Raw genomic sequence first — 22442 nt, 5'->3', positions numbered from 1 at the left:
GATGTACACAAGTGTATTTTTATTGTTGTTATTATTGATGTTTTTTTCTTTCTATTCTTTTCAAAATGTATATATACTTTAGGAGACGACGAAGCGGAAGAAATAAACTTCAACAATTATATTCAGCAGCACCGTCGTCAACAAGCTGAAAAACATGGAAAACAATTCAACAAATCATTGTGAAAATTTCTGTGTAATAAATTTCAATTCCCCGTGCAAAAATCCATTTTAACCATATTATACACTTTTAGTTGTTTCGTAAAGCTTTCGATATCACCTATGTACCGGCAATCGTCTTTTAAAGGTTCCTCGTGATGAATGTAATTTAATTGAAAGCTCGCAGCTCTCTTCGTATCAATATTGCTGTAAGTTAGTGCGGTATTGTTCGTTATTTTATCATTATTACCAACGACCTGTACACATAGTTTCCTCCTAGTGGTTGGATCCATTACAAGTGTTTGAAATAGACGTAAAACGTCAGTTTTTGACAATTTTATAATTTCTTGTACTTCTAAGCTGTTTCTATTGAATATATACTCTTCTGTTGTGATTTCACCCCAATTTCGAGAGGCTTCATTTTTCAGATCAGTATCTACGACTTGTTTCCTATGCTTAAGAGATGTTTTCACTAGCTCAAAGTCTATGTCTGTCATTTTATGCAATAGTTCTAAAAAGTTTTGATTAAATATTTCAATCCTTTCGTCTATGTATTGATAATTAAATTTGTTTTCTTGTGAATGAATTGTAAACGATAATCCCAATATTCCAGCATTATCGCGCAGTGTAGTCGACACATCGTATCCCAGTTGCTCCTTCGTACGTAACATGTCAAATAATGGCTCCTCTAATAACGAAACTAGCAGCTCTAGACACGCATGCAGGAACGGAGTGACAGGCCCCGCTTGGTAGAAAGTCGTAGTTACAGTATTTATATCATTTTCTCGAAAATTGGAAACTCGTAGATAATTATCCCCGATAGGTATTTCACGTGCCTTCGATTCAACGGTTTTGATCTGTGAGAAAAAAGGAAGCAATAATTTATACCTTCTGCCACGCGCAATACAGAGTTTCCCAAGTCACTTTTGATTATAAAAATTGTTTTTGAATCGCGTCCAAATGTTATTCCTCATCACTCTGATATTTCATTTCCTCTGATTTTGATAATACAGGCGGTCCCCGAGATACACGGTTTATGGGGACCGAAAACGGCCGCAAAATACCGCGTATCTCGGATTTCCGCGTAAGTCGAAACTCGTGATTTCCAGCTAAAATATCACTAATATTCGAGTAATTTTGCAAGTAGGGGGCGGTTTTAGTCACTTTATGAATTATTTGATATGATTCTGACTGAATATAACTGTTTTAAACCTTTTGAAATAGTTTTTAACATTCGATCAAAACGGAAATTATTTGGCAATTTGCAATTGATGTGTCAAATCAGTACAATTTGCTCAAAGAATTGTCAAATTTAGAAAACCGCGTATCTCCGAATCCGCGTATAAGAGGTACCGTGTATCTCGAGGACCGCCTGTACAGAGATCCAAGTCACTTACGAGTGTGCACATTATTATTCACCAACTCTAACATGTTTTTAACAGCTGTCATATGGTGCATTTGCATCATAATAAAATTTCAGTTCTTACACATGATTTTCAACACACCATAAAGAACTGTCGAACTCAATCCAACTTGGGACTTGTTAAAAATCATGTGAAAAAATGAAACATTATTGTGATGCAAATACAACATTTGACAGCTGTTGAAATCTAGCAATCAATAAAGCATGATGTAGACATTGGAAAATGACTTGAAAATCCCCGAAAATTTTAATTTATTCAGCATGATTTTAAACACTTCAACTGTTAACAGGTTTCGAATGCGAACTGGCTTTAACCCCCGATGAAAAAACGATGGAAACAGTCCATATAAATGTTGAAAATCATGCTGAAGAAATTGTTATGCTGGAAATCATATGTCAAATCGATGTGACATTAACATTTTGCACGCGGTGATAAACAATGATTACATCCGAAACTGCCATGGAAACCCCTGTAATACAACTAAGTTAACTTACATCTCCAATCGGCGATCCATTAAGGTTGCTCAAGACTTTATCTATCACTTGTTTAGCAGTTTCTTTCTCAACATTACCCTGTATTAGCGCTTGAATTTTGAAGTTTTTGAAGAAATCTTTTCCAAACTGACGTACATCATTGATTGTAAAATGTTTAAGATGCTCAAACTTTTCCCACGTTGACCAATGATTTAATTGAACAAGCTTTAAACGAACATCTCTGTAAAGACAAACATTTAGTAGATTTAATTGACAGTTTTTATGTATACCATGTAATACTTACCTGTTCAGCTTGTTAGGTTTCATCACTTCGTTATAGTATATTTTTTCTAGTTTATCTTTGATCAGATCAAAAATACTCTCTTTAAATATTTCTGCAAATCGTCCCATTGAAGCAGATATTTCGTCTGCTATGATGGGTAATTTTTCATTGTATCCATCAATCTTCAACACAAATCCTTTCTCTGCCGAATATAGTTCATAATTCAATCCCGCCACTTCGGCTGGATAGAGTTCTTCTGCTATTTGATATTTAATAATCGAGGCAAACAATCCAGCCAAAGCGGAACTGGTAATAGCGAGAAACATCGATAAAAGGTAAGTAATTTGAAGATAGCATTATTTTGTTATCATTACCTGCTAGGATTATTGAATGGTAGCGGAGAAATTATGTAAAAATACATTAGTGCTGAAGGAAGCCGGAATTTATTATCTTGGCGGAACCATAGTTCACATAAATCGTTTTCGAAAATCTTCTCTGGGTGAGGTGGAACCTAAATAGATTGAAAGTTAGAATGATACAGGGTTTCTAAGTCATTTTCGAATGTAAACTTTGTTATTCACCGCGTACAAGATGTTAATCCACCTTAATCTATTATTTCATTTCCATAATCATAATTTTTAATTTCTTCAGCATAATTTTCAACACATCTCAAGCTGGTTTGAGATTGACTTTTCTTTGTGATGTTTAAAATTATATGTAAAACTTGAATTTCATTATGAAGCAAATAAACCATTTGAAAGCAGTTAAAACATCTTGGAGGCGGTGAAGAACTATGTATATTTTCGAAACTTGGAAACCCCCGTAATGATACAGGGTTTTCCAAGATAGTTTCGAATGTAAACATTGTTATTTGCTGCATGCAAAATGTTGTTCCATAATAATAATTTATGAAATTTACAGCATGATTTTGAACACGTCTCACGTCTGTGAATAATAATGTTAACATTCGAAATTGACATGGAAAACCCTGTAAGGAATTTTATACTCTTATGTTCAAACCTACCTCTAAATTTTCTGTTACATCCGCTAATATCGTAAAATTGGTCGAAATATATTGGTTTTTCTCTTGAATTTGTATTTCTGGCATTGGTTCCGCCAATTCCCATAAAAGTTGCCATTCTTTTGGAACATCTATAATATTAAATGACGATTATGAAATTGCCTAATTATTTTTTTTTTATTTGAAAATTACCTAACTCGACATATTCCGTTCCAAACCAAGCCTCAGTACGATTGTAAGTTACATTTCTATAAGGTTTTGTAGACGATATCATCAGATTAAACTGTGGCTTGTTTAGGTTGTTGATAACCGTCCATATCTCGTTCGGGTCGTATTTGAAATATAATTCTGAGCCAGTGATAATATGTTCAGAAGGATAATAACGCATGTTGACAACTAATTCTTCCACATTATCACTAGCTTCTTTTTCTTTACGGTATCGAAAAGATGTTGCTTCCAATTCTTGCAGTTCTTTGTAAATCCATTCAACAGGTCCTTCGCGCTTTAGCAATCGTACAAACGAGTATACAGCTTTTAAAATTTGCTCAACATTTTCTAATCCACGATCGGTCATAGTGATGGATACTCCGAACAGCGTGTAAAGCGAATTTTTTTCAAATCCAAAATTTGCTCCAGTTTGTACATCTAGGGCCAATGAACTGAAGGAAAATATGAGCAAGAAGTAATTATAGTATTTTCTGTTTGAATTAATCATGAATTTGCTGCCAACTTACTGCTTACGTAGATAACTCGTTAAACTATTTTTACCCTCATAGCCCATAATATAGGAAATGTAATCAATTGGTTTCACGTGGTAATCCTTGAATATATAATAGTAGATGAAGTTAAAAAACAATATATAGAGCATGTTCCGCGGTTTATGCATTCCCGAAGAATTTGCGAATGTAGGATTTCACGTTTTTAGGCTAAAATACTTTTAGTTGCTCAGTATTTTTCATGAAATTCAGTACTTTGATACACGTTATTCTTGATTTAATACGATTCGTGGAGCAAATTCTGGTCTTGCTTTTAATTTGATTAATTATTTTAGTAAAAATGCAATTTATACTGCTGGACAATTCTTGAAATAAATTGTACTTATTTGACATGTTATGTGTCAAAATGTCGAGAAACGCGTGACTCGGGAACAGACTGTAGCCGGTATCGCGAAAAAAATGGTAAAAAAATAAACGGTCGTTAAAAAAAGTCAAAAGAGTCGTTAAAAATTGCTCGAATTTGGTAGCGCGAACGCATTGAGTTCATTAGTTAATTAAATGTTAATTTTAACCGCCCTATGCCGTCGTTAAACAAACGATCGACAAGAGGAAATGCGATACAAATTAACAGTCGTTTAATTATTCTGCTCGATTTTTTTCCCATGTGTTTGCCTATATGAAATATCGAGCAGTTGTCAACTATTTTGACGATTGTTTATTTAAACAGGAATGAACAACAAATGAACTCGGTTAAACCAAAAGAAACTTTAAACGACTATTAAAATGCGTTCATTTATTCGCGATGCCGGCTATTGTCTCGGTCCCAAATACAGTCGTATCACAGGGTCACTTGTAATCCTTTTAAAAGCCAGAAATAGGGCCCTTTCCGTTATAAGTACGTAGCAAGGTGGATTTAAAAATATCAGGTGGTGGAATCTAGAGTATTTTGACAATTCGTCACTTGACTTAAGGCCCCACGATTCAAACTTTATTTATTTAATTTGTTTATAAAATTTATCCATCTCATTTTTTCGGTTAAATAGCCTTTAAAAATATATATTGTGCTTTGCGAGTTCATTAAAACATAGATTCAAATGTGTTATTTCGTGTTATTTCATGAACTTATTGTATAATTAATTATTTTTTCCACATGTTTGAGGACAAAAACTAAGAAATCATTATATTTCCTATTTTAACATTTATTCCTCATTATCTACGAGACACATGTACAATTTAAGATTAGAACTCTTACTCACATGATTTTAAATTTAGTGACTATTTTGTTTCAAATCTATCAAATCTATTGTTATTATTTCTCATTTTTTTCGACAAAATCAATCAAATACAAAAATGCACGTAATAACAAAAAAATCTGTTCTTTTTGCTGTTCTTTTCTTTGTGTGATGAAAACCAATGGTTAACGGTTTTAAAATCACGTTAACCTTCGTTTCTATGACCAAAAATACACCCTCATCTTTATGACCACCTACCCGGGTAGGTCATACATTTTGTATGGGAGTTTGTATTTCTGGATGGTAAATTGATCATATCTTCTGTTTTAGTTATTACAATGACTTCAAATTTTCAGGGAAGCTGCATAAAACTTTGTTCTTGCCAGTATAAAAGAAGTAGTTTTGAAAATTATTTTTCATATATTTTTTTATTTTAACTTTTTTTACCCCTTTACTTCTATGACCACCTACCAGTGGAGGTCATACATTTTGTAAAGAAACCTTTCTGGTTTTAGTGAATGAAGTTAAATTTTTGATAAAGCTACTACACACTGTTTCACATAATAGTTTTGAGGTACGACAGTTTTTGAGTACGCAAAATATATTTCAGTCCATTAGTAACAATTCACATATGAAAGGATTAACACCACATTATAAGAAATAAGAAGAAAAAAACTATAGAAAACATATACTATTTCTAGCAATACAGTTATTATTAGATTTTGATGTTAAAAAGAACTCAAAAATAAATTGTCTAGCAAGTAATAATAATAATAACAACCCTAGTATAAAATAAAATAACCCTAGTAGTACTACAGTCTGAACTTATTGGCTGAACTTTGATTCCCTGTCAACTATTCAAAAAGTGCTTTTTAGTTGGCACGTTTTTCCATACAAAAAAAATGTGAAATTTTTCTCGGCAGGCCATGAGATGTTTGTGATATTTTGAAAAGCCGGTTTTCTCATACAAAAGCATGATTTTTAATTGAACTGTCAGCCAACTATCAAGCGTTCAACTAAAAAGCATGCCAACTAAAAAGCGTTCAACTAATGAATTCTGACTGTACTCCCAATAGCAGAAAGTTTGGAAAAAGTGTGTTGCAACTTCACGTTTTTTTTTATACTGGCAAGAACGAAGTTTTATGCAGCTTCCCTGAAAATTTGAAGTCATTTCAACAACAACACATTTCATTAACAGAAGATATGATCAATTTACCATCCAGAAATGCAAACTCCCATACACAATGTATGACCTACCCGGGTAGGTGGTCATAAAAGTAACAGGGTACAAAAAGTTAAAAAAAGAAAAAATAATTAAAAATAATTTTGAAAATTCCTATTTTTTTAAACTGGCAAGAACGAAGTATTATGCAGCTTCCCTGAAAATTTAAAGTCATTTCAATAACTAAAATAGAAGTTACAAAATAGAAGTTAGAAATACAGTTTACCACGCATAAGTGCGATTTCTCATACAAAATGTATGACCTACCCGGGTAGGTGGTCATAGAAGTAAGGGATAAAAATTTAAAAAAATGTTAAAACATATTATTTATTTTTTTTTTATTCTGATTTTTTTTACTGGAAGGAAACATATTTTTCTAGGCATTCCTAAAATTTCAAGTCGACATGTGAATTCTATCAGAAGATATTAAGAATTTAAAACGCAAAACATACCCGGGTAGGTGGTTATAGAAATGAAGGTTAAGTCCCTCAACTTACTTACTTACTTATCCGGCACTACAACCGCTTTGCGGTCTTGGCCTGCCTCAAGAGTGGTCGAAACCGCTCACGGTATCGCGCCTTCGTCTGCCAGTCCGTTATCCCGGCCTTAATGGCGGACGCCTCCACGCCATCTTGCCACCTCAATTTGGGCCTACCACGCCTCCTCTGTCCTTGTGGACGGCCTAAAAAGACTTTACGGGCTGGGTCGTCCGTTTCCATGCGTATAACATGGCCAGCCCACCGGAGCCTGGCGAACTTGATACGCTGTACGACAGTGAGGTCGCCGTACATCTCGTATAGCTCGTCATTATAGCGACTCCTCCATTGTCCTTCCACACATACGGGGCCAATTATCCTTCTGAGCATCTTCCTCTCGAACGCGGCTAAGAGGGTTTCGTCAGATTTGGACAGTGTCCATGTCTCAGAGGTGTATGTGAGTACTGGTACTATATAGGTACTATATAGTCCCAGCTTCGTCCGTCGCGACAGGTTCTTTGAGGTGAACTGATTTTTCAGGCTGTAGAATGACCGGTTGGCAGCCAGCATCCTTGCATGCAACTCAGCTTCCATGCTGTTGTCGTTGCTGACCTTTGACCCAAGATAGGTGATTTGTGGGACGACTTCAAAAGTGCGTTCACCTATCTGCACGTCACGCCTACGTAGATTCTGATTATTTATTGGTAGGCCCGCTGATGTTGCCACCATCAGTTTGGTCTTTGCCTCGTTTATCTGCAATCCGAGGTTCTCTGCCGCCTGCTCGATCCCTTGGTAGGCTTCTGCTACATAGGAGAGCCGCAGACCAATGATGTCTATATCATCAGCGTATGCCATGATCTGGGTTGACTTATAGAAGATGGTTCCCGTGGTCTCCACCCTCGAGTCACGGATGGCCCTCTCTAGCGCCAGGTTGAATAAGACACAAGCAAGCCCGTCCCCCTGGCGCAGACCTTTGGTGGTAGCAAAAGGTCCTGAGAGTTTTCCATCCACCCTCACCTGGCATGTGACGTTGGTCATAGTCATTCTAATTAGCTTTATCAGTTTGGCCGGGATTCCAAAAGAGCTCATAGCGTCATACAGTTTTACCCTGGCTATGCTATCATATGCGGCTTTGAAGTCAATGAAGAGATGGTATGTGTCGTGTCTGTATTCAGCCATCTTCTCCGAGATCTGCCGCATGGTGAAGATCTGATCAGTGGTTGATTTTCCGTTTCGGAATCCTCTTTGATAGTTTCCTACTATCTCTTCGACGTGCGGGACAAGGCGATCCTGAAGGATCAGGGAGAATATTTTATAGGCGGTATTCAACACCGTAATACCCCTGTAGTTGTTGCAGTCCAACCTATCTCCCTTCTTGTATATGGGGTAGATGATGCCGAGATTCCAATCACAAGGCATCGATTCGCTATCCCACACCTCAGTAACAATTTGATGGATTTCGTTTTCTAGTCGTGCACCTCCATTTTTGACCAGTTCAGCTGCAATTCCGTCGGTTCCGGCTGCCTTGTGATTTTTCAGCCGACGGATAGCCTTTCGTGTTTCTTCTATGCTAGGTGGCAGTAGCATGACATTATCTGCTAGTGGCGCTTCTAGCTGTTCGCTAAACTGATCATTGAGTAATTCATCAAAGTACTGAGCCCACCGCGAGAGGACCTCTGGCTGGTTACTAACCAAATCTCCATCTTTGTTGCGACAGCAGGTTACCTTAGGTACAACGTTGTTTCGGTGACCTGCTATCGCTTGGTAAAACTTTCGTGTCGGTCCGTACGCCTCTCTGGTTTGCTCGAGTTCCCGCATGTTTTGCTCTTCCAAAGCATGCTTCTTGGAGCGGTGAACTCTTTTCTCTTGGCGTCCCTCAACTATGGCCCCCCAAAAACTCTTTTCGACCACCTGGTATTTTTAATCCACCCTGGTTCGTAGGCTGAAATTTCAGACTGTCAGCTGTTTGCATTGTATAGCAGTTTTCGAGCAGCTATCTAAGTAGGTAGAATATACAGGTGGGCTTATCTCAAGGCGTATGAATTTAGAAAGCTGATTTTTTTTCTTTTTTCTGTTTGTGAATGAAGATTTTAAGAGTGTGTATTCGTGAAGCCTGAAAGCTTGTTTATACAAAATGTTGCATCCAACCTGCCAAAAAGTGACATTCAAACTGGGTTGTAAAAATACCATCTGGACTACATACACTTTGATTCTGGATTTCATCTCCAGATCTCTTTAATGCACCTTGGGATAAATGTAAACACCCGCTGCGCAAAGCGATCGAAAACTTCTCAAACTCAAACTGCAAACATATTTCACTGCACTCAAACTGCAAACATGGCTGTGAAATATTTCGCATTCAAAATTGTTGCAAATTTATAAATGAAATATTTCAAAATTTTCATCGCTAAAATTTTTGGATTGATATATTTCTTCGATCGGAATCCAAACGTTTTCCCTGACATTTCTGCTCGCTTTTTCGATCGCTTTTGGCGGAAAGCTATCGAAAATCCGAGCTACAAAACTGCTCGATTTTGTCGTGCGGGCACCACCTTGTATTTACATTTTTCGAGCAGCTACTCGAATCTAGTTCCAGATTTGAGGCAAGAATAATCTAGATTGGCAATTGTTGGCTAGTTTTATGTGTGGTTTTGTAAGGAGTGTTTTCAAGATTCACACAAAAAGCTGACGAGAATTGTGAAGGGTCCCAACATCAAAATTTTCTCGAATCGTAATGAATAAAAGATAAAGATAAAATTCAATCAAAACTACCGGATAATCATGATTGTTTTATAGCTGAAAAACGTGAAATTAGACTTACGCGGAAATTCGAGTTAGGCCGCGGGGCCATGGGGATTCTCAACGCTCATTTTCTCAAGGACTCATGAGTGCATTTGAGAAACCTACGTTCTTAACGTTTATTGAATTGGCACAAAATCAGTTTGAGAATCTTTTGAGAATGTTAGAGAAAGTTGACAATGCAACGATCAGCTATCTGAAATATAAGCAATTGTGCTATTCGTTTATCGGCAATTACAGTGGAACGCCGTTTATACGGGTACCTTTTTTCCGAGTGTCCGTTTGTCCTTGCTGTTGAGAAATGACAGTTCAATAGAAAGGTAACTTTGCGTTCTGAGGAGGATGTTTGAAAAAACGGTTATCAGAGCACATCTTCATAACTACAAACACCACAATTAATTTCAAATTTCAAATATTCTCATTAGCAAAACATGAAGTTTATAAAAACTGGCTAATTTTTATCAAAACTTAAGATAAATTCAAAAAAAATCAGGAATTTGTAATGAAATATATTCTTTGACTTAATATTCGTATACCGGATAAACGACGCTCCACTGTACGTTGGAAATTGTTTTCAATGTTTATAATTGAAACGGTTTAAAAATATGCGAACAAAAAACTAATTGCTATTTTAAGTTCCAAATAAAGCATGATTGGATATATCAGTTTCTCAGAGTGAGAAGTACTAACGACGGCCGCGGACTCACGTCTAAGAACGAGTTTTGAGTGCTTTAGACCGCCCCATGGCACCGCGGCCCACGTAAGGATTCCTCAGGAACGCATAAACCGCATATCTCGGGAGCAGATTGACTTAACTTACTTTTATGCTAGGTGGTAAACACCACGTTATGTCTAGTTGACACACATCTGAGACTGGTTTCACAATTAAAAGTTTTCGGTAGAATTCATCCCGAAAAGCATTTTTTTCGTTAAACAATGCTGACAAGTTATTAGCTGGTAGTTGGTTGGAAGGTATGCTTGAAAAATGCTTTACAGTTAGGGATTCGAGCTCGTCAAGGCTCATGCGCGCTTGTACAGCAAAGTGCATACGATGAGCTGAATAGTGTTGCCTTTGAAATTTATGGAGTTCCTTATACAATTCGTCATCTGATATGTTATTTTTTAAAGTTTTTAAATTTCCCCAAGAAAATAAACTTATTGGATGATGATCATTACCGAGTGATGCTATCAATTGTTCACGAGCCGGAGTAAAACGATTCTTGTTTGTTTGAAACTCGCTTTCAACGGCATCACGTTCACGGCAAACGGAATCGCGAAGCATTAACGGTTCAGTAAATAGACTAGCAAAACGATCCAAAGCTCCATCTAAATGCGCTTCATCTATTTCAAAATAAAATGTGGTTTCTTCCAAATCCGTTACTGCATTGTCAAAACCACCGCATTTCTGAAAAAAACGATTGAAAAGAATTGTTACCTTCTAACAGATATTTAAAAGAACACTGAAATTTATAACTTTTGCAAAACTTACACTGATAAAGGAATCGTATTCATTTTCCCGCGGGTACTTTTTGCTTCCCATAAAAATCATGTGTTCTAAAAAATGCGCTAGGCCTTGCACGTGGCGCGGATCGCTGAACGAACCTACTCCTACACAAAGGGCAGCAGCAGCTAATTTTTCACCTTCATGTTCACTCGTTATCAAAGAATCATTAACACTACTGTCACTATCATCATCCGAGTCGCAATAGACATTCACTTTATTAACCAACCGTTCGTTATCCTCAGATCCTTTTGAATCTTCATCATCAGATGAAGTACTGCTCGTAGTTTGTTCAAAATTTTCGTAGTTTTTAGACCGTGAAACCATTAGATCAGTTGAATCTGCGATTAAAAGGGCATGGAGCCCATTCGGCAATAGTATAGACCTGTATAATTAGCATTAAACATAAAAGAATCATTTTACTGACTTGTGTGAAGTGAATTTAGACACAAAAAACTAAGATACCAAAAACGCACCAAATCAAAGTTCAAAAACAATTTAAGCATCCCAATTGCATTTTCGAGTTCTAAAATCGGGGTTTCGAGCTATTTCACGTGAACTAGCACCTTAAACTTCTCTTAAACTGCAACAGATTAAGGGACGTTTAGAGCAAGTCCTTTAAAATCGACTGTAAAATGTATTTTTCGATGCTTTCTTCTCTATCCCTTGGGAAATAACGTTTCCTATGGTTATTACTGGTCGTATAATTTATTTTATACAAAAAACCGTCAAATTTTCACCAAATAACGCCGTACGAAATGTACCTTCTTTTTTCACCAAATATTCAAGCAAATTAATCTACAACGAATTGGACGACATCTTCATCCAATAGAAGAAGGTCATTCGCACGTACAAACTAAATTTTGACACTTTCTACATGGTTTATCACACACAAATTCACATTTTTTTGGTATTTCGAGCGCCATTCTAGTAGATCATGGTTAAAAATTTAGAACAAATGTCACTTGGGATGTTTCAAACTGTTAAATGTAGGATTGTGTATGTGTGCATGCGCCAATCGGTGTTGTGAAGTCGGATCGATAACCTCGTCCTTCTCATTCATATGCAGGAGTATGAGGTGGGACATCATTATTCCACGATCGCCAAGGAAAATGATAGTTAACTGAAAGACATTTTTTTTCAAGAACTCTGTTTCCAAACGACACCTATTTGTTTAATTTTCTAAACTTATATAAAAAATAGTCGAATTTTCTTTTTTTTATACAAAATTTTACTACCAACTTTTGCAACAAGCTGTAGTGAAGAAACAGTGATAGTCAAGTCTAATTCGTTACAGGGTATATCCAAGTCATTTGTAATATGTACTGCAGTTTTGTATTATAAGGCCTGGGTCTAAGAACATGTTACGGCAACATTTGTTCAACATTTGTTACGGCAAAACTATTCACGAATTTTCTCACAAAAATATTTTAAAGTGAAGTTGAAATAATTTTTTATCCGTTTCGGGTGTTACAGGCTACCGGTCGAGCAGGGCTCCCGGTAGGACTCACGGTGCGGCTCGTACGCGCGGCACATTATACGGTTTAATTTGTTCTTGTGCGATGAATTTGGACGTGCTGGTAAATTTTATATGGGATTTCATAGATAAGACGTGCGCTCTTGTCTTACGGCTGAATAAAAAAATCTGTGATTGTAATTATACCAGATTTGTCCTACAGATCCTACAATCTCAAACGTAGGTTTTTATGGTTATTGTTATGTCAAAATAATCGCAATATCAATAGAAATAGCTGCTGTGACAGCACATACGATTAACTCGCATTCGATTTAGCACTGCCACTGCGACTGGTCCTAAGCGGCCTCGTGAAACCCCGAGAAAAGGGAATCGCCACCGCTCAAAAGAAAATGGGCCCTCAATCCTGCGTTGGCTTAGAATCCCGAGTACAATTCTAGATTGACACTTCAGAAAGGCCTCATTCTTGTGACCGCTATGTACCAAATCTGATAAAAACATACCGAAAACTACCGATAAAAATTGAAATTCCTACCGAAAACTACCGATAAAATTTTGAGGCTCCTACCGAAAACCGCAAAAAAACATGGCCACTCTGTTCCCAACCCACATCATACACAATGCTGTCAAGATTGAAATATCTTGAAAGGGTTATTGAGATGTAAGAGAATGGAAAATGTGATAAATACAATAGAAATGAGGAAATAAGTATAGATAATCTCAAGAAAAATTGAAAGAAAATTCATGAAAAACCTTCAAAACAATATCAGAATTTATAAAAAAATAATATAGAATTTTGAAAAGATAATAAGTTGAATGAACTCATAGTGCTATGCGGAGAGTAACACCCCAAAAGCTCTTTCTGATAAGATAAAAGATAATTTAGGGGGCAATCCGCTGTGTACAGCTGTCTACAGCTTTCTCATAAAAACAGCCAAAAACCTTTAAATAACAACAAACTTAAGTAACAAAATAGAAAAAAAAACTAACATTCATAAATAACACAAACGCAAATTACTAGACCCCTACCAAAGAGACTAAGCAACAGGATCAATCAAACTGATAGAAAAATACACACACTCACAAAAAATCTAATCTACCGAGAGAAAAGAAAAAACCAAAATGGAAAAATATGCCAAAAAACAAAGCATTTAATAGTACATAAAAAAGAGAACGATAGTAAAAAACACACACAAAAGAAACATTACAAATATGCCAAAGAAATTGTCTGACATACATAAGTACATACATACAAATATACATAGAAATCTAAATGCTCAACAAATGCTTTTCATAATGAGCAAAATCTCGCATTACGAGTAAAATCATTCGTGTTTCTGGTGCATTTTTCGGTGAGGGTATGAAATCAAGATCATGATCGAGAAACATTCAGCATTAGTTTGATTTTAATTATCACTCAGGCATTTAAGAGCTTTGATACAGTTGATGACCGCTAATTGGAGTGATTGGAAATTTAAAAACACTTAAAAGTCAAAACATGAAACATCCGGTGTCTCATGAAGGGAAATGTATCATAAATGTCAATTTTTCCAGAAGGTTTGGCTCTTTTGCCTACGCGTGTTATTACTTTAAGCCATCACACTTTAATTTATTATTTATATAATCTATAATTTATATCAACATAAACGAAAACAGTGTAATATGCTCGTTCAAGTGCCAATAAAACAATCCATCGAAAGGTGCCTGCAGTTAGCGAACAATATTCGCGGAGTTTATTTACATATCGGTAACCTACTGTGTTAAGTAATTGTTTAATATATAACTAGAAGAAGTGGAATAATTGTTTGAGTCACACGTGTGTGGTATATGTATAAGAGTACTTCAAATGCGTTTTTCCTTGAACTTTTTGCTCATGAAGGTGAGAGTTTAACCTACTAATTGTTTACACTTACATGACTTCCATAGGAGTATATATGAGATCTGCTAGTGGGTTGTATATATTACCCACAAAAATATAATTATGATCAAACTGGCTTATTTTTGAAATAAAATAGCAGGAAATGTCTATCTACAGAACAACAAAATCCACATTTGCGGTCCTAGAACCAATTAACTTACTTTTCATACAAACCATATTGAAAATAACGTCTCGCATAACGAGTGAGGGCGGTGGCAACGCTTTTTCGCATGCGATTTTATCAGACGGCCTGTCAAATTTTAATATGGGATTTGACAGATAACGTCGGACGACGAAATCGCACGAAATCGGGCCTCAGGGCGGTGGCAACGCTCATCGGATGCGATTTTATCGGACGAGATTTATATGGGATTTGACAGATAACGTCGGACGTGCGATTTCGTCGTCCGACGTTATCCGTCAAATCCCATATAAAAATTTGACAGGCCGTCCGATAAAATCGCATGCGAAAAAGCGTTGCCACCGCCCTAAGTCATTCGAACGGATTAAATAGATCGTTATGAGGGTTTCCGTAGTATTTTGATGTGGATGGGACAGGAGGAAAGAATTTCAAAACAGTTGTGAGGAAAAATTTGTGTATTCGAGAAATTAAGAGGGAATAAATTAACCTGACTTGCTCTTCAAGGAATTTCAAATTGAAACGTAACAATTTGTTGCACTAAAGGCAAAGCAGTTATTTCAATAAAAAATATCACAAAATCATCATGTAACAGCTCTGCACATGTTTGTAACATTTTCATAGACCCGGGTCATAATGGTCATAATAGACTAGGTAGGTGGAATTGGAATTATTCTGTCAAGACCGATGCTAGCGATCGGCTAGACATGAAAATTCTACTTGCTAGTGTAAAAACGCACAGCGTACCTAGAATTCGTTTTGGTGGTAATTATTCTATTTCAACGATAAAAACAATTGAAAACACGTTGAAAACTTCTCTGTATTTGTTTTGCCTTTCTTATAAACGAAAATAAGCTTTTGTTTACTTTGGTTGAGCACTCTGAAAAAATTCTCTCGGCACAGCAACAAATAAGTGCATGCACAATTTCCATGGATGGGGTCCTTTCCGTTTTAAGTTCGTAGGCTGAAATTTCAGCTTGCCAGCTGTTTGCATTGAATAGTAGTTTTCAAGCAGCTATCAAACTGAGTATAATATACAGGTGAGCTTATCCCAAGAAAAATGAATTTAGAAGGCTGATTTTCATCGCTTCTGCTACTGAATGAAGATTTTTAGCGGGTTTGGAGTATTCATCAAGCCTCAAGAAAGCTTGTTTGAACAAAAGTTTTCACCCATTCTGTCAAAAAGTGATATTCAAATTTGGTTTTGAAAAACATGCAATGAGACCACCTGAACTACATACACTTTGATTCTAGATTCTATCACCAGATCTCTTTAATGCACCTTGGGATAAATGTACACACCACCTTGTTTTGGCATTTTTCGAGTAGGTACTCGAATCTAATTCTAGCTTTGAGGCTAGAATAATCTAGAATGAAAATTTCAGGCTAGTTTTATGTGTGGTTTTGTATGGAGTGTTTACACAAGGACCGGTCTGGTGGTACAGTCGTCAACTCGTACGACATAACAACATGTCCGTTATGGGTTGAAGTCCCGAATAGACCGTGCCCCCATACGTAGGATTGACTATCCTGCTATGGTAACAATAAGTCATTGAAAGCTAAGCTCACCTCACTAGTGGTGCTGGCAGGCCTTGACCGACAGCGGTTTGGCACAACAAAGAAGAAGAAGAAGTTTACACAAGGGCCCCAATGATAGCCATGGCACTCAAAGTGTTAAACTACTTTACGACGCATCAAATTCTAAAAATGGATATACTTCGTTAAAGCCCTGCACATAGAGATTATTGGGTATCCTGAGCCAAACTTCGTTCGACGACGAGGGACATCAAGCAGAGGTCGCGGGCGTAGAGGGACTGTCGGAAAATAGTTGTCCAGTAGTTGAAGTAGGGATAAACAGTCGATGTCTTCCGTAAGCAGACCTCCAACAAACATTTGTTGCGCTATACGACTGTCACTGAGTTTTTTTTTTCAATCCATGAAGCTTTGGGCGTGCTTCGATGGATATTGCCTATTTGCCATTGGAAAAGACGCCATTGGAAAAAACGGGTGTGTCTGCACTGTATTAACCAAACGACCAAAAAACCTGCGCATATTCTATCACTGAACGGACTATTATGCAATACACAGCCTTTACACACATCCCTAAAATCCCTAAAATCTCTAACCACTAGTTGAACCAATCCTAGGAGCTGGTTGCTACGGTTTATGATTTCCTCTACGTGTTGGTTAAAGGTCAGTTACGCGTCAAGGATGATTCCAAGATCCCTAATGAGATTAACGGTTTTGATGCCAGATAAGATATTGATTTTTAAAGCCATGCCACATGAGGCGCGATTGAAAACAGCTGCTGTCAGTTAATTGCAAATCTATCAAAATCGTTTTCGGCTATGTTAAAGCTCAATCGAAACGCAACTTTACTATAAAATTCTAGATGGCCAGGAAAACTAAATTATTCACAAAAAAAAACTAAAAATGTCCATCATTGCTTTCCTTTTTGGGATAATTGTACCGTGCCCGTATCCTAACAGTGGGGCCTTTTCCGTTTAAAACTCGTAGGCTGAAATTTCAGCCTGTCAGCTGTTTGCATTGTATAGCAGTTTTCAAGCAGCTATCTTAGTGAGTATAATATACAGGTGGGCTTATCCCAAGGTGTATGAATTTAGAAGGCTGATTTTTATCGCTTCTGCTTCTGAATGAAGATTTTAAGAGTGTTTTGAGTATTCGTCAAGCCTCCAGAAAGCTCGTTGGAGCAAAAGTTTTCACTCGTTCTGTCAAAAAGTGATATTCAAATTTGGTTATAAAAAATGCTATGAGACCACCTGGACTACATACACTTTGATTCCAGATTCGATCACCTGATTTCTTTTATGCACCTTGGGATAAAAGTAAACAAACCCGTGTTCTCGAGCAGGTACTCGAATCTAATTCTAGCTTTGAGGCTAGAATAATCTAGACTGAAAATCGCAGGCTAGTTTTTTGTGTGGTTTTGTATGGATTGTTTACATGATTTCAGCCTCCAACTGTCAAACTCCATACAAAAAACTAACTAGGATCGTGAAGGCCCCCAGTATCCGATCAAGTGTAAACCGACAGGTACCTTAAATCAAGTGTCAAATTACTTGTATACAACAAAAATCCTGCAGTTTGTATGGGAGTTAGAAAATTGCAATTAAATTAAGTTTAGTGTAACATCTGAACGTTTAAAGTAAGTCTTGAAACCTATTCTCATACCGCAATAGTGTGAGCAAAGTTTCGTTGAAAATAATCCAGCAGTTTCGGGGGTTGCTGGCAATAAACACCGTGACAAGAGATTTTTATATATACAGAGACAGAAATCGAGATAAAACTATCTTCTCGATAAACATTCAACTTGTTGGTAGTCCAAACAACCTAGACGGCCATAACCCACTGATAATCCACGGATCCAAATTACGGAGTTTGATGCGTTGACAGGAAGTTTACTTTTTGAGTTTACGCTTTGTATGACGTCACCATCAGTATTGGTTTATATCCTTGAGCGTTTCTACATACACCGAGACTGCAGCTGAGAGATGGCTGTGAGAGAATTGACAACCGGTTTCTCACGCTGGTGTGTGTAGAAGCTCTGAAAAGCGCCGAGATGAGACTTTTAAAATGATGTTGAAAAAATCCATTTTAATCACTAAAATGAAGTCAAAAAAGTTTCTTTTACGTTTTAATAATATATCTACGATTATTAGACAGCAAAAATGCAAACTATAATTGATGGATCGCTATAAACTGCCAATTCAATTTTTTCTCAGCTCCATCGTTCTTTGCATGCCGAGGAGAATTCTCTCACCGAAAATGCTCAGTCATGTCGCTGTCAAAGCATGCTGTCAGTTATTTTCTCAGCTGCATTCTCGGTGTATGTAGAAACGCTCCTTCAAGTGAAATACAGGTAGTCCCCGAGATAAACGGTACCTCTTATACGCGGCTTCAGAGATACGCGGTTTTCTAAAATTGACAGTTTTTTTAGCAAATTGTACTGATTTGACACATCAATTGTCAAATGTCAAATAATTTCCCTTTTAATCGAATGTTTAAAATTATTTCAAAATGTTTCAAACTGTTACCGTATTAATACACGATGCGCAGTCTCAGATTGCGCATATATTCGTTCTATCAAAACATAAGTCATTTCGCGAAGCCAACCCTTAGCTATAAACGTCATTTCCATACAATTTCAGATTGCGCCAAGATTGCGCATAAATTTTCAAGATTAGGGTAACTGTACCAGTTTTCGGCAGGCTAGATCAGCAGTTTCACAAAAATTGCTCACACATCAATATTTTTCATTATTTTTCTTGAAAGTGTTGTTATTCTGGTTGATAAACTATCATAGTATGTTACAATATTTTTTATTTGCCGGATCAAATCCCTTTTTCATAAATATTCGTGAAAATGCAAACATTGATTTTGCTCCTATTTTCGGCAGTTTGTTCCTATTTTCGGCAGGCTGTGTTCCTATTTTCGGCAGCGCGAATACGGGTCAGAAAATGTTTGTATCAATGTGAATATGTACAAAAAAATGTTTAAAGCAATTTAACACTCTTACTTTCTTATGATAGGTGTTAAAAAGCACTTTAATTATTAATTTTATGTTGCTTATTTTGGCCCGTTTTGACAGCCATTTTGATGCGACGTTTAAACAGAGCAGCCATTAACAGTTTGATGGTTATAGCGTACGGTGCGAACTGGCTTACAAATATTTATTTTTCTCTTAAGTTAGTGCATTGTTTGTCGTAAAATTGGTGATACTTGGTACAAGAAAGGTCATATTATGTGTCGACATACGCATTGTAGTGTTCTGATCTATTTTAAAAGGAATATTCAGCCAAATTCAAAGTGTGTTATTGTTCCGAGTTTCGGCAGGAGCCCACAACATTGAGCTGTCAAAAATGAACATTTACTGTGTACCTATTTTTGGCAGCATTTAAAGTGAAAAATAACCTGTTTATCGTGATTTTAAAATTCCAAACAAGTCAGAATAAATTAAATAAGCATAAAATCTATAATATACACCACTTTTTCATTGTTTTACTGTTCTGATTCTCTTAATCACAAAACCTGCCGAACGATTGGCTGACAGCAAAGCTGCCGAAAAAAAGCACAATTAATTTGATATTTTGGAAAATACGTAATGAAATGGTGTGAAACTTCGTATGTGAATATCAAATAAGTACAGTTTCACTGCAAAATTGTATTTTGTGAAATTTTTTACCGGATGTGTGCAGAATTTCACCTTTTTAGCTACCCTACCGAAAATAGGTACACTGCCGAAAACTGGTACAGTTACCCTATATGTCCGAGATATATAAATTTTTTTGACAGATAAATATATCAAATCGACCCGTTCGACAGATAAATATATGCGCAACCTGAGATTGCGCATCGTCTATTGCTACGGTTAAATTCAGTTAGAATCATAACAAATGATTAATAAAGTGGCTAAAACCATCCCCTGCTTGCAAAATTACACGGAAATTAGTTATATTTAGCCTGAAAATCACTAGATTCGACTTACGCGGAAATTCGAGTTATGCGGTATTTTGCGGCCGTTTTTGGTCCCTATTAACCGAGTATCTCGGGGACCACCTGCAATGCTGAAATAAAAGGTGCCCATTTTGTATGAGAAAAGGTCAACCAATAACGTTACCTGTATTGCTTTCGATCAGAAAATGATCGATCGGGCGTAGGCAGATAACAAACAGATGGCCGTGTTGTTTGTTCCTGTGTAGGCATTTTGTTTGGAGGATTTCCTAAATTTCGATGAATGTCTAGCACTGGCCGTTTTCGAGTCATTAACGATCCTTTTGGATTACGGCAAGCCACACGTGCGAATAATAAGCTTACAGCAACAAACATCAACACATGATCTATGGAAGAAATGAACAGATTATTTACTGCATAGCGTCTTATCATCGTACTGTTAACATTGTTCAACTCTATTGAAGCAAATATCATATACTTTTACTAGGCTATTTACATTTCGCTCTTATTCTAAAAATCCACCCGTGATGAAACATTCCGATATATTTCTTTATTTTCACAAAATCGACGTTACTCCCGTCTGATCAAAAACTTATCTAAGCCTCTTCCATTCTGACGGTGTTAGCTTAGTTATATAGTTGAACCCGAGTTTTTCACAGTTGGATAATCGTGCTTACGACCGATGACACTCATAATTAATTAATGTAGCACAGAGCCAATGTTTGATTCTTCAATAAAGGGTTAACTCGTATGTCAAAAAGCTATAAGTTCGCAAAAGCATAATAATTCTAGTTTGATAAGCTTATTGATCACATCTGTAGTTTCAATTTGTTTTCATTATTTCATAATCTTCTGTTAGAAATCTTAACATTTATTTTGCAGCAACTTATTTCGCATCAACAAAAGTACAATCAAATTTCAGTGCAGTTTAATAACGTAGAAATTAATCCTGCTAGCAAAAACCTTTTAAAAGACGATTCATTTGGAGTTTATTCTAACTTCACATTAACACTATGGTAAAATGCCTAATCTTATTGTTATGTGTGTAGCAATCCTTGATTTATAGCACGATATACAAAATTTTCGTCTACCCTAATAAGCCCTTTCCCGGACAAAACAATAGCTGGGTATATTCGATAAGAGCGTAAAAAACATTTAATGTAGTAATTTCGATACTAGCCCCTTACAAACGATCCTTTTATTTGATTTAAACGAGAACACTACTTAGAGGAAGGTAGCAAAATTGTCCAATAGCAATTTTATTAACAGACTTTTAAAAAACTGTAAAAAACGTGTTTTTTAGAGTAAACACATCGAGAACTCTTTTGGTGATACAAATCTGTCATGCCTCTTTACACGGCGCGCCCGCAAAACAAATTAAAGTATTCATCATGGTCACATGAGCCCGCTGTGCAAACCCGCTAAACATTGCGAGGTTTGAATTAGGCTTGGAGCGTTTCTACATACACCGAGAATGCAGCTGAGAAAATAACTGACAGCATGCTTTGACAGCGACTGACAGCATTTTCGGTGAGAGAATTCTCCTCGGCATGCAAAGAACGATGGAGCTGAGAAAAAATTGAATTGGCAGTTTATAGCGATCGATCAATTATAGTTTGCATTTTTGCCGTCTTATAATCGTAGAAATATTATTAAAAAGTAAAAGAAACTTTTTTGACTTCATTTTAGCGATTAAAATGGATTTTTTCAACATAATTTTAAAAGTCTCATCTCGGCGCTTTTCAGAGCTTCTACCCAAATAGCCAGCTCGTACTTTATAGCTGATTTAGGACTGTTTAACGAAAAATCGTTCCGATGTCGTACTTTGTGGCGGATTAAGAGATAGACGGTACTTTGTGGAACTATGGAGCTTTTTAACAGGCACATGGTAATTAATAAATCCGACACAAGCCGGAATTTTGGTAGTTCTTGTTAAGTTCTATTTCGTCTCAAGCGTTGTACCCCAATCATCGTTCAGTGGCCAAACGTCACATGAATCGCGGACCGCATTGGGGAGCCATAACCGTAATACACGATGCGCAGTCTCAGATTGCGCATATATTCGTTTTATCAAAACATATGTCATTTCGCGTAGCCAACCCTGAGCTATAAACGTCATTTCCATACAATTTCAGA

The 22442-nt window shown here is 36.6% G+C and overlaps 2 protein-coding genes across 13 annotated transcripts in view; one reads left to right on the top strand and one right to left on the bottom strand.

Annotated features, from left to right (window-relative positions):
* The window catches only part of LOC1280293 (GPN-loop GTPase 1), a 47157-nt gene extending 46931 nt beyond the window's left edge, over positions 1 to 226 (top strand). For all 5 annotated transcript variants that reach the window (XR_009766189.1, XR_009766190.1, XR_009766192.1 and 2 more), the window contains one exon: positions 83 to 226. Coding sequence is in view for 1 of the 5 variants with exons in the window: in XM_320117.4 (XP_320117.4) it covers positions 83 to 183 (101 nt within the window). In the remaining 4 variants the exon portion in view is untranslated. The remainder of the gene's footprint in view (positions 1 to 82) is intronic.
* LOC1280290 (nardilysin) lies at positions 15 to 21731 on the bottom strand. Of its 8 annotated transcripts, XM_061658668.1 has the most exons (12): positions 20803 to 21731; positions 20473 to 20692; positions 11292 to 11688; positions 10979 to 11207; positions 10623 to 10909; positions 4092 to 4177; positions 3550 to 4016; positions 3361 to 3488; positions 2711 to 2847; positions 2358 to 2642; positions 2075 to 2294; positions 15 to 1013 (listed from the first exon to the last, which is right to left on the bottom strand). In XM_061658668.1, exons 1-12 carry the CDS (start codon positions 20840 to 20842, stop codon positions 204 to 206), a joined length of 3306 nt encoding a protein of 1101 aa, XP_061514652.1. In that variant the 5' UTR covers positions 20843 to 21731; the 3' UTR covers positions 15 to 203. The 8 variants fall into 8 exon arrangements, with proteins under 8 accessions (XP_061514652.1, XP_061514651.1, XP_061514653.1 ...); XM_061658667.1 differs by having other exon boundaries at positions 10623 to 11207; positions 20803 to 21475; XM_061658669.1 differs by lacking the exon at positions 20803 to 21731 and adding an exon at positions 14691 to 14718 and having other exon boundaries at positions 10623 to 11207; positions 20473 to 20615.
* Between the last annotated feature and the right edge of the window lie 711 nt (positions 21732 to 22442).

The sequence above is a fragment of the Anopheles gambiae genome, chromosome 3, assembly GCF_943734735.2.
Source record: "Anopheles gambiae chromosome 3, idAnoGambNW_F1_1, whole genome shotgun sequence".
Taxonomy (NCBI): domain Eukaryota; kingdom Metazoa; phylum Arthropoda; class Insecta; order Diptera; family Culicidae; genus Anopheles; species Anopheles gambiae.
The sequence above is the reverse complement of the archived record's forward strand: the minus strand, read 5'-3'. Positions and strand labels throughout refer to the sequence as shown.

Bases quoted from the DNA above. Each gene is read 5' to 3' on its own strand.
- LOC1280290 (XM_061658667.1), bottom strand. From the start codon at position 20,842: ATGTTTCATCACGGGTGGATTTTTAGAATAAGAGCGAAAT. The intron at 11,689-20,472 runs GTAACGTTATTG...CTAATTATACAG, and splicing joins TCTGATCGAAAGCAATACAG to GTCTATACTATTGCCGAATG. The intron at 11,208-11,291 runs GTAAGTTTTGCA...CGTTTTTTTCAG, and splicing joins AATACGATTCCTTTATCAGT to AAATGCGGTGGTTTTGACAA.